Genomic DNA, 12591 nt, shown 5'->3' with positions numbered 1-12591 from the left:
GTAAAAGGGCCAATGGATGTATTTTGTACTCCTAGTGTGGAGAAAGTATTGCAAGATAGGAAGAGGATTAGACAATCTGCAATGAATGAAGTTTGTAAAAAGGAATTGCATGAGAAAGCTTGTAGAGATATAGCTAAATGGATGTATGATGCAACATTTCCATTCAATGCAGTCAACTATCCTAGTTTTGCTATGATGGTTGAATCTATTGGTCAATTCGGCATTGGAATACCTAGTTACCATGAGGTTAGGGTTCCTTTGTTACATAAGGAAGTTGCTGATGTAAAACAGATGATGAAGTCTTATGAGGAAGAATGGGCAAAGTATGATTACTTTATTATGGCTGATGGATGGACTGATAAGAAACAAAGCACTTTGATAAATAATTTTGGTAAATTCTCCAAAGGGTTCATTTTTCTTGGAATCTGTTGATGCTTCTGATTATTCAAAGACTAGGGAGAAAATGTTTGAATTACTTGATAGCTTGGTGGAGCGTATCGGAGAGAGAAATGTTGTCCAAGTTGTCACCAATAATGCATCTAATAATGTCTTTGCAGGTAAGACAATTCAATTTTGAATTTACTTACAAAATCTTCAATTCATTTTCATAATCTTAATTTAGCAGTGTTTAAATTTAAAATTTATTTTCTTATCTTAATTTTTAGGGGAATTGTTGCAAGCAGAGCGAAAACATTTATATTTGGACTCCTTTTGCGGCGCATTGCATTGATTTGATGTTAGAAGATATAGGCAAAGTGCCTATTGTTGGTAGGACATTGAAGAGGGCAATGCAATCGAATGTGCATATATATGTTAGACCAGATTGGTGAATATGTTGAGGAAGTTTATAGCAGAAAGAGTGCTTGTTCGAGCTGGTGCCACGAGATTTGGAACTGCTTATCTCACAATTTTGAGATTACATAAGCAAAAGACAAATTTGAGAAAAATGTTCACCTTAGAGGACTAGACAACAAGCAAATGGGCTAAGGAAGCTCCAGGTAAAAGAGTGACTACCACCATATTAATGCCCGCATTTTGGACTAGCATTGTTTACATTCTTAAGGTATTTGGTCCATTAGTCCGAGTCCTTAGGTTGGTTGATGGTGAAAGGAGACCTACAATGGGATACATTTATGAGGCGATGGATAGAGCTAAGGAAACCATTGCAAAATCCTTTCAAGAAAGAGAAGAAAAATATGATGAAGTGTTTAAATTGATAAAAGGTGGGAATGTCAATTCCATCAACCTTTGCATGAAGCTGGACACTATTTAAATCCAGAGTTCTTTTACTTAGATTCCAATATTTCTGAAAATGAAGAGATTATGACGGGATTGTACAATGCTTTGCAAAGGTTGGTTCCAAGCCATGAGGAGCAAGACAAAATTCGTGATCAATTCACTTTGTATCAAAATTCTAAAGGAGTTTTTGGCATGGAGTTGGCTATTCGACACTGAAAGACAAAATCCCCAGGTAATTGAGTTTGTTGGGATTTATTTCAATTTTCAAATTAAATTAGTGCATAGTTAATTTTTTAAGATTAGTTTATAAGATGTTTGATAAATAGCATCAACCTAATTTGACCTTCTCAACAGCTCAGTGGTGGAAATCTTATGGATTTTCCATGCCAAACTTTCAAAAATTTGTAATTAAAGTGCTTAGCTTTACTTGTAGTGCATCTGGATGTGAGCGTAATTGGAGCATTTTTGAGCATGTAAGTAACAACTAACATAGACTCTTTACTTAGTTTTTTAGATGACATAATACTTATTAAAAAATGTTCTGTATCAATTCGTAGATTCATAGCAAAAAAAGAAATAGGCTAGCTCAACAACGCTTGAATGATTTGGTGTTTGTAAAATACAATCGAGCGTTGAAGTGCTGATATGATGCACGTGATCGCACTGACCCCATCTCTTTGAAGGACATAGACGATAGTAATGAATGATTGATGGGTAGAATGGATGGATCATTAGATGATGATGAAGACTGTGTGTTTCAAGATGATTCTTTAACATGGAGTATTGTTGCTAGAGCTGCTAGAGTTGAGGAGAGTGTCCATCACAATAGATCATCCAAAGGAACAAGTGTTATGGCAAAGGGAAATGGAAAGGAAAAAGTATCTTCTTCTCGGTCAAAGATTAGTGCTCCTCTAACACTTAGAGATGAGGAGGAAGATATTAATTTTGAAGAAGAATATGAAGAAGAAGAGGAAGACTTTGGAAGTGACCAATATAATTTAGATGATGATCATCATCTTATGATTGATGATGATTGATGTTGGATGTTATTATTGTTGTGTTTATTTTCTTGAATTTTTTTTTGTTTGATTATGAATTGTTTATGTTTGAATTTGATGATGAATACTTGTTAATTTATTATATTTTGTTTTTATCCTTTTAATTTGCTTATATTTTATTAAATTATATATATATTTTTCTCATTGTGCCTCGCCTTTGCCGAGCATATGCCTTATGCCTCGCACCTTGTGCTCCAGGACTCCTTTGCATCTTAGTGCGCCTTGCGCTTTTAATAATTATTATGAGTATGAGAACTCCAATGATGAGGTGCTCACTCCATCATCCAGTGAGGATGGCCAATATGAAGTTGACATCCAAACAAGAAGAGGAAGAGATGCTGTTGTTATATCCTGACGTGTGACCAAAGGATGTCAAGTTTGAAGTTGGATGAAATTTGACAGTTCTATCCAATTCAAGGAGGCCGTGCAATGATATGTCTTGTGGTTTTTTTTTTTCCCCTTCTTGCACAGACTTCCCTCTGTTAACTTAATAGCCCAAATAAGTTGTCTTTGATGTTAGATTTGAATTATGAATAATTAAAGTAATTCATAAAGGTTTTGTGTAAAAATAATCAAAATTTCAGGGTTTGGGTGGTGTATAGTAAAACTGAATAGGGTTTGTGCAAAAAAAGAAAACCACAAGGACCTTCAAAGACTTTTTTTAAACCACAAGGAGTCTCTTTGTGAATGACCCAAGTTACAAGAGGTTTGGGCACAATTTTCTCAATTTTTTATTTTTATTAAAACTAACAAGCTCATAAAGTATATTATTTATTTAGTACTTACCTTTTTCCTTGTGCATTTTCTTTCCTTCCTAACCTTTTTCCTTGTGCATTTTCTTTCCTTCCTATCCAACGAAGGGAAATTTCAATTTTTTTTTTTTATTTTCTTCTATTTTTGACTTCCTTTTAGCACATTCTAAACACATCCTTCCCTTTTTTGACACACCCTACTTTCCCTTTCAGAGCTCCCAAACCTGCGTAATCATTCAGCTGTCACACGCTTCCTGTGAAGTGAGGACAGTGCAGCACCATCTCACTCTTTCAATTCAATCCTTCCAAAGAAGAAGTCCCTAACCTCTCTCAGATTCTTCACCGTCATTGATCGAAGAAATTTATAGCAATGTCCACTGACGACAGCATCCAAGGTCTCTCTCTCCATCCCACCGTGTTTAGATTATATGCTATATGCTATATATTTAAACCCTATACTCCGTTTCCTGGGATTTGTGAATCAAATTTTGATGCAACTGATGAATTACGCTATTTGATTTCTTGACTTGTAGTGGGCGGCCATTTGATTACAATTTTCAAATGATTTATCTTGTTTTCCTTGAATAAAATCATAAGAACTCTTAACGACAAATTGTCCCCTAAAATTAGGGTTTTTCTGGGAAAAGCTTGTTTATAAACAGTGTTTTGAATCAGTTTACTAAGTCCATATCTGTTTTCTGGTTCAGAGCCATAACCTAGCCGGCATAGTCTCTTGGTTCATTTGTTTCTTCTCTTTTCTGGTCTGGTCCTTGTTACTTGAGTTTGAGAATTAGGATATGCGAATACATGCTCAAATTTGTGAAACAATTTTTAGTGATATCATCAGGTGAATGTTTTTGCTACTATCAACTTATTTGTGATGATTTTGTGAGAATAATAGTTGGCACAGTATGCATGTGCCTTGCTTGTGTAGAGGCAGAACAATGGAGGACCCCTTCTTTAGGAAAAATTCAAGAGATGTGTGGGAGGAGAACGAAAATCCAAGGAGAAATAGAAGGATTCATCAGTCCTTGATTGGCTTGAATCTGTCAGTTTGTGCCTAGTTGGTTTGGGAATACTCGTGAATTTTACACTAGTGTTTCAAATTGAACTGAATAATTGATATCCTGATATTAGGAAGTATCATGGAGCAAACAACTAACTTGAAAAATCATCATCAACTGCTTATCCTAACCAAGTTAGGGTATGTGACATGGCACATGGCATTCATAATGCATGCTAATTGGCTTTTTAAAATTACATTGATAATACAAATACATGCAAAATGGAAAAATTTTATGCAGATGCCCTTCTCGAAGCAACCCTCAAGCAAGGGAATGATGAGATAAAGATCCGCCACCATCTTCATATGGAAAGTTTCATGAGACGGTGTTGAATGAAGAAAATTAATACAGTTGTATTCTATCACATAGTTGATGTCGTGAAACCAAGCTATACAGCATGGAAACACTACAAAGACTAACTTTAAAAGATGTCGTAGTAAACTAGAACTACCTCTGATTAGTCCTTGGCTCTAAAATGTTTAAAGCTGGTTAATCAGTTGTGCTTTCTGCTGTTCTCAGCAACAAATAGTATAGAAAATATGTCAAACTGCAATTTAAAACAGCAGACACAAATGTTTAAGCCGTGGCTGCATGTGTTTAGGACAGGTGACTGATACCCATAGCAACTGGTGTATGAACTGTTGATGGAGTATACAGTTGTAGACTTTGAAAGGTGTCATTAGTAAGTTGTTCAAATTTGCTACAAAGCAAATGTGGCTTTACTTGGTCAAGAGTAAACTTACTACAAACTGACAGATGTTTTTGACAAAACCTGTGGTGTTCAAAATTTGAAAACTATGCACATCTGAGTACATTAAGTTGTTGGAATGGGGGGGACTATGCTTGGAGATGTATTGGATTTTGTAGTCCAGATATGTCAGGCTCCAGCTTCTTCCTGGGTCACATTTGACTTTCAGCCCCTAGCTTAAATTGTTTTATTACATTTGGCATGTAGCTGACTGATTTAGTGGGATTAAGATTTCTTCTTGTTATTTATCACGTGCACCAGTGATATAGGATCAACTGTGGCCTCACTAGAGTGGTATCCTGTTTTGTGTAAGAGCAGCTAGCATTTCGGGATTTTTTGGGGAAGTAACCATTTTAGTGTTATCTTCTTTGTCCTTGCTCAGGAAATCTTCATGAAACCATTTTTTGCCTAGTGGTATAGGCTGTTAGCTGCACTATTTAAATATCTGCATATTTTTGTTTGTTCTTGACCAATGTTTCATAGTTTTCTCAATACTATATCTTCGTCACAACAAACTAAGTGGACAATTTTTGAAAAAAGGTTTAATTCAAGAAAAGTGTGAATACAATGTATAGTAGTCTGGTTGATGGAGATAACAATCGATGTAGTTTATGTTCTCTGCTTTTTCTATTTCATTTGAGGTGACTTGAGACTATTTACAACAATTTATTTTCTGATATTAAACTATTGCAGGTGTCCAAAACTGTTATCTTTTCAAAAGTCGGTTGCAGGAGTATGTTCAAAAAGTTGGACTTCCTTCACCTGTATATGAGACTATTAAGGAAGGACCATCCCATGTGCCTTCCTTTAGGTCAACGGTGATTGTGAATGATGTGAGATATGATTCTCTTCCTGGATTTTTCCATCGTAAGGCTGCGGAACAGTCTGCTGCTGAGGTTGCTCTTAGGGAACTTGGCAATAATGGGAAACTGAAAGAATGCATTTCTCAACCAGCGGTATTTTTATGTTTTTCACCTAACCGTTTAAAGTTATAGTATTTCTGCCACCTCTCTGTAGTTTTCCACTAATATTAGGTTTTGTGAATTGCTGTTTTGTTGTGGAAAATGACCCCCCCGCCCCCCCCCCCAAACCAATCCACCCCCCAAAACAGTTTATTTTTGTGGAGTTTTTCATTTCATGAGTTGAAATTCTTTAGCTATTAAGTTGTCTCACAAATTCCAAAGCTATTTTGTTAATTCATATTTCAATGTTGAAGGGCATACTCAAGATCCCTCAAAAATAGATTTTTTATCATCAAACAAAGGGACCTAGAAGTTTGGAACCATTGATCATATGACCCTTTCCTTTCTTTCTTTCTACCCCTATATTTTGAGGCAAGAAGATGTGTTTTTAAGTTTGTCTTCATAACTTTATGAGTTTTAAGTTGGGTTCAAGTTTAGTTCCTTTATCCTTAGAGGCAATTTCTTGTTTTAATTGAGTTGATTCTCAAGTATGTTGGATTATGTTATATGGTTCTAAATCTTACTGAACTTGACCCAGAAAAATATTTGTGCTTCTCTTATCTATGTAACCTGTTGAGCTCAACTGAAGTTCTAACAAGCTGAACAATAGTCAACCTTGAGAAGCTGATCTTTTTTTTTACCCTAGACTCAGATTCCATATAAACACAACTAGAATTTTTCATGGACCACAATGTTTTGTTTGTCCTAGGGTTCCCTTTGTTCATACATTGAATGAGTAACCACGAGAAGATTAAATACCAAAGCACAGTTTTAAATCTAGTACATGCTTGCCAATAGAATTTATAAGTCCATTATCTGTGTTGGTTAAGCTTTTAGTGAAAACAATTTTGTGGGTGTATAAATTATTGGACATAGTGGTGAACTTAGGAGCTTGGGAGATCTAGAGGAAATAGAGGGGGGAGGAGTTGAGTGATCTTGAGGAGAGTTGGTGGTAAGCATTGACCGACCATATTGTATCACTCTTGTCTTTTCCTTGTGGAGGTCTAGATATCTTTTATAAGGGCTTGACATGATAGATTGACACAGAGAGGGAAACCACAGGTTGCTGTTGTATTAACAAGTCAATGATTAAACATGAAATGTACTATGGGTGGTCATGATGTCGTCCTTTGAGTAGAAGAGATGTCACATCCAACATGTGGTGTCTCTACCCAGTACTCAAGCTCTCTCCTGGGGCCTTCTGGGGTGGAATCCTTAAGGGAAATGACTCCTTGATGCATCCTCCATTCCTAGCCTACAAGCCATTAGCCATACAAGATCCCAAAGCAAAAGGGTAGAGCTAGAAGAAAACTTGATTACTGTGTTAACCCTGTCTTTAGGGAGATCATGGGGAAACAAAGCTAAGAATACACAGGTTTGAGGAGTGGATACCCAATCTCAGAACTTGAGGCAGGGGTTCTGAAGCTTTCAGGTCATGCGCCACCTCACAGGGCCGGCATGGGCCAAGCCAAATGCAATTTTGGATTTTTCCCTTGTGGAGACTGTCCAGGGGTTCCACATGGTAGTTGGGGATAAGTCATCCGCAATATGCAATGTGGTGTGTGTTCGTCATATGTGCATATCATTTCAGAAGAGTAATAACTATTGCAATGAAATTTTTAATGCTTTACTAAGAAGCTTTTTGGTTGCCAGTCAGTAGATCCTATTAAAGTCCTTAGAAGGGGCATGGAAAACTTTTGTGACTCATGTTTAATACCATGATTTAGTATAGAAATGAATTTCTAGTCAATGTTTGACAAACAAAATAAAGAAAAAAAAAATAAAGAAAAAAATTAGTTTAACATTATAAATTACCAAAAGATAGTTTAATAGTTATTTTTTTTTTGTCAGGTGCCTTTTTCTTCTTTTCTTTTAATTTTCTAGCCCTCTTTATTTGCAATTGGTAATGGCCATGTTCTTAAAAGGTGAGCACCTGTGAAATGGATAATAAATGTCAATGAATTACTTTGTCATGTATTATTTGCTAATTACTTCCTTTGTTATTTCTTTAGGACACCACAAAGGGCTTAATAATAACAATAATTGCATTAATCATTTGTTAATAGCCACCAACTTGAACTACTCTATATGTATTATGTGCCTTGGTGCATGTTATTTGCATTCATGGATGAGGCTAAAGAATTACATGAATAATAAACTTGAACTATGGAGAAACACCTTAGAAGCCTAACGTGTTAAATTATGTCAAAATCTGAGCATGTGGAATGCAAGTCTAGTAACAATAGAAGTCTAGATAATGATTACGAAACTTGGAGATTAAGTTATCCCAAGAACAGGTCAATTTTGATATCTTGGATTATTTGTTCAGAAAGAAAGGGAATTATGGATAATGTTACTTGTAGGATCAAGGTAGGATGGTTAAAGTGGAGAAGTGTGTCCAACATTTTGTGTGATTGTAAAATTTCTTTTAAAGCTAAAAGGGGTGTTTATCAAACAATTATAAGTTCATCTTTGTTGTATGGCTCAAGATGTTGTGTAGATAAGCAATAAGCATCAACATGTTCAAAATATGAAAGTAGCTAAGATGAGAATATTAAGATGGATGTGCATCAATAAAGAAATGACAAAATAAGAAATTGTATCATGCAAAATAAAGTTAGAATGGTGCCTATTAAAGGTAAGATGCGGTTGTCATGATTAAGGGGCTTTGGACATGTGATAAGAAGATTGATAGAAGCAATTGTAAAGCGAGTGGATGAAATGGAGAAAATTTGTAACAAAAGAGGGAGGGGAAGACGAAAGCAAACTTAGCGGGAAACCCTTAGATACAACATACAATATAATAGTCTTATAGAGGATATGACCACGGATAAAGATGCATAGAGGTCTAAAATTCATGTAACCAGCGCCACTTAACGGGAATAAGGCTTGTGATGTTGTTGTTATTATTTTCTTTTCTTTTTTTTTTTTTTGTTAAACTTCAATATATAACATCTAGATTATAAAAAAAATCTATTGATATATGAAATAGCTCATTACTGTTGTAGTTATGACACCTGGCCTACTGCTTCCTTTTCTTCTAATTTTTTTTAGCTTTTGTTGTCCAATCTCTTTATTAATAGCCCATCACTATCGTAGTTTTGACACCTGCCTCTTTCTTTGCTATCGATTATCATTGTTGTGCCAATGATGAACCTTTTATTTCTTAGATATCTTTATTAATGGTGCTAGCCTGTTGTTGCTTCTTTATATGAATTGATTTGAATATGTGGAATACAAATGAGCATACTAACAACAATATCACAGCAATTACAAACCTTAATCCCACTAGTTGGGGTTGGTTAAAAAATGATCATACTCACATCTAATTTGAATTTAACACAAGATATGGAATATACATGATATTATATGAAAAAGCATGGAAACCTTACCTATATATATATATATATATATGTAACTGGCTACCAATTTTGTAGTTGGAACACATGGCTTAAGAAATACTTTTGACTCTTATTATAATGTATTTTATTTCTCTTAATTTGCACAGCCCAGCTCTTTGTATTTTCTGTTTTCTGTTTCTAGGCCATCCATATATATATATATATATATATATCGAGTTGTGGTTATTTATAATTGTTGAAGCATATAACTTTTTATTGTTGTTCTCTCTGTGGTTCACAATTTTTAATTACTTTATATATGCTATTGGTGAATAATTTGATCTCTTGATTCACTTTATTAATTAGTTTACTTAAAATTAGTCTATGTGTAATCTTTCTTTTAGGCTTAAAGTTATAGAATTTTTATTTTAATGGTAAAAGAATACCATCTCCACAAGCATAGGGAATCATAAATACAAGATATAATCAGATATTATGCAGAATAGAGGGTGGTATGATAGAAATCATAAAATCATCAAAAAGACTATTAGAAACAGCACCTCCACTCTCTGTAATGAGTACAAATATTTTGCCATAAATCATTCTTTTAGATACTCAAACCATCATTGGTGTAAAATATGTATTCCATGCCTTGCCCTTGGGCTCCTTATATACACCTCCTAGCTCTAGGAACTTTTTGCCTCCTTTTCTTTACCTCCAAGCAAACATAAAATGACAAGTTCATGCCATTTCCTGAAATTGTCTTTGCCCCACTGGTAATGTTGACAATCTTTAATTCTTTATTTACATGTGGGATAATCATTTCTGTACAACATTCTTTTGTTGGCCATTAGATCTCCTTATGCTCATTCCTTTCAAAGACCTGTATCTTTTGCTTGATGGATGGATAATGAAGAAGACATATATTGTGCTTAATAATTTCCAAATAAGTCTTTCTATAGCAAATTTTTTGTTGATAGTTGTGGAATAAGATGCTGTCTTGCATTGTTGTTTCAGCACCTTAGCATACGTTACTATGGTATATCCATGATGCATGCAGCCTCTAATGCGCTTCATATAGTCTTGATAGTTGCATCTGTTGCATTCTGCAGGTTTTCTCTCCTAGGATTAGCCTGTGCATGCCCTAAGAACCCAAATGTTGTTGTCTAGATCACAATATCCAATACTTCCATGCTTTTCTTTTTGCTAGATTTTGCACTTTTGGATCCCACCAGTGGATTAATTTTTACAGCCGGTTTTAGCAGCTTATAAATGCATAGATTCCCTTTTTGTCATTATTTTTTCTCCCCTGTATTTTGATTAGTTGTGCCAATCAGGCAGTTCAGGAGATTCATCCATAATCTCGGAGCTTGCTTCTGACACTCAGAATGCTGCATATGAAATTGTAGAGACATAATTCCATCAATATAAAAAGGGTTTCCTCAATGCAATAGCTTCCCTGCTTTGCGTGGGTTGGGAAGGGTCATATTTGTATGCAGCTTTCCCCTTACCTTTTTGATAAAGGGAAAATGCTTCACTTTTTCCTTCTCTCGAACCCTTTCTTGAAAGTTGATTCTTCAAAAGTATCCCAAGCACACATATCTAGTTGTGCCCCACCCACCCCTACGCAGGCAGGTGCAAATGGAAGCAAAATCCTAATATCATGCTTGTGCCTTCTGATCCGGTTGATTTGCAATTCTTCATGATTTTGTTTCTATTTAGATGGAGCGAGTTATATTTATAAGTAATTTTATTCTGACAATGGCACTGGGTAATTACAAATTTCAATAGGATTCAGTTTACATTGTAAATATTTTGACTACATTATTGTGTGTTTCCTCTCGATTAATTTTTCTAGCCTCTTTCATCTTTCCCTTCCCTTTATCTCAGATTATTTCTTGTCTAACGTGTACTCTAGGTTGCACCTTTCACTCTTTGATTCAACAATTGTTGTCTCAGAATTTTGTCTTAAACTGGCATTAGTTCTTTGTCTCCCTTTTGTTGCTACGGCTGTCCAAACTCCTCCTCCCTACTTGTACTACTAGTGTCCAAAATCATCAGGATGTTCTGACTTACTGTTATAGCATTTATTTGTACTGAAACTTCTGTTCACAATTTTCTTCCTCTTATTTCTTCTTCTCTTTATGGTGTCGCGCATGTGGTAGCTGGGAGTTTTATGTTTTCTGTTCATGTGTTCCAGCATGAAACAGGCTTGTGCAAAAATTTGCTGCAAGAATATGCGCAGAAGATGAATTATGGAATTCCATCATATAAGTGCCAGAAAGAAAAGAAACCAGGCAATGTGCATTTTTTTTCTTGCTCAATTGAGATTGGAGGGATAAAGTACATTGGATCTGCAGCAAGAACAAAAAAGGAAGCAGAGATTAGTGCAGCTAGAACTGCTATATTGGCCTTCCAATCAAATGAATGTGGACCTTTCGAGGTGCCCACAGTTGTTCCCTGTAAAAAGAAGGCAACCGATTCAGGGATTAGTACCCAGGAAACGATTATCAAACCCAAGAAACAGAAGAAAAAGAGACGACTGGGAGACCGAGGCACCGACATCAAAGTTGGGGGGGAGGGTAATTTTGAGGCTAATATTGATCATAATGACAAGAAGCAATTGAATCAAACTGGTGCTGCTGGGATCCAAGTAGCAGATTCTGGGAATCTGAGTACGGAGGCAATACAGGAAGTCCAGGCTCACACACCGAGTTTTAATGAGAACGAGGATAGCAAGCATACTAGCGATGCTGCTTCTGTTGTCTATGATGACGGCGATGCTGAAGACGGAGAATTAACAGTGCCTATGGACTTCCATGATGGCGAGTTGGGAATTTCCGATGTTGAAAATCCATCTGGTGAAGATGTTTAAGCCGGTCATTGGGAGGTTTTATCTGAATCAGGGAAAGATAATTGGCTACATATATGCTTTTTTAATTTGCCTTTGTCGGACCCGTTTGGTTTGGTTTGATTTGATTTGGTTCAGTTCGATTTAGTTTTGGTTTTAGTTTGAATTTGTGTGCATGCATGCATAAAGCAATCTCTCTATCTTTATATGCAGAAGATCATCAGTATAGACATTTTCAGGTTTGTTAGGTTGCAATTACTCAAATAACAACTTACATTGGCGCTTAAATTCAGGGAGCTTTCTCATTTGTTTTCATGCTTAGATTGGTTGTTTCACCAGCAGCCGTCGTTCTATTTACGATGAAAATGGCAATTTTTACTGAATTTTAGTTTTGATGGGATTACCAATAGTTTTGAAATTTGATGTTCTCTTACACACACACATATATTTATCAAAATCAGCATATTATTGGGATGATCACATTTGCATGGCTCTCGGTGCTTGTGCTCTCAACTACGTCGGAGAATTAAATCACAAGTTGAGTATTTGACCTTTGCATGAAACGAGAATCAAAAT

General features: G+C 35.6%; 1 protein-coding gene across 1 annotated transcript; it reads left to right on the top strand.

Annotated features, from left to right (window-relative positions):
- The first annotated feature begins 2956 nt into the window (after positions 1-2956).
- Positions 2957-12322, top strand: LOC127798677 (double-stranded RNA-binding protein 1-like). The gene is made up of 3 exons (XM_052332219.1): positions 2957-3444; positions 5555-5817; positions 11365-12322. Exons 1-3 carry the CDS (start codon positions 3420-3422, stop codon positions 12037-12039), a joined length of 963 nt encoding a protein of 320 aa, XP_052188179.1. The 5' UTR covers positions 2957-3419; the 3' UTR covers positions 12040-12322.
- The last annotated feature ends 269 nt before the right edge of the window (positions 12323-12591 follow it).

Source organism: Diospyros lotus, chromosome 4 (genome assembly GCF_014633365.1).
Source record: "Diospyros lotus cultivar Yz01 chromosome 4, ASM1463336v1, whole genome shotgun sequence".
In the NCBI taxonomy this organism is placed as follows: domain Eukaryota; kingdom Viridiplantae; phylum Streptophyta; class Magnoliopsida; order Ericales; family Ebenaceae; genus Diospyros; species Diospyros lotus.
Note: the sequence above shows the minus strand (reverse complement) of the source record. Positions and strands in the feature narration are given on the sequence as shown.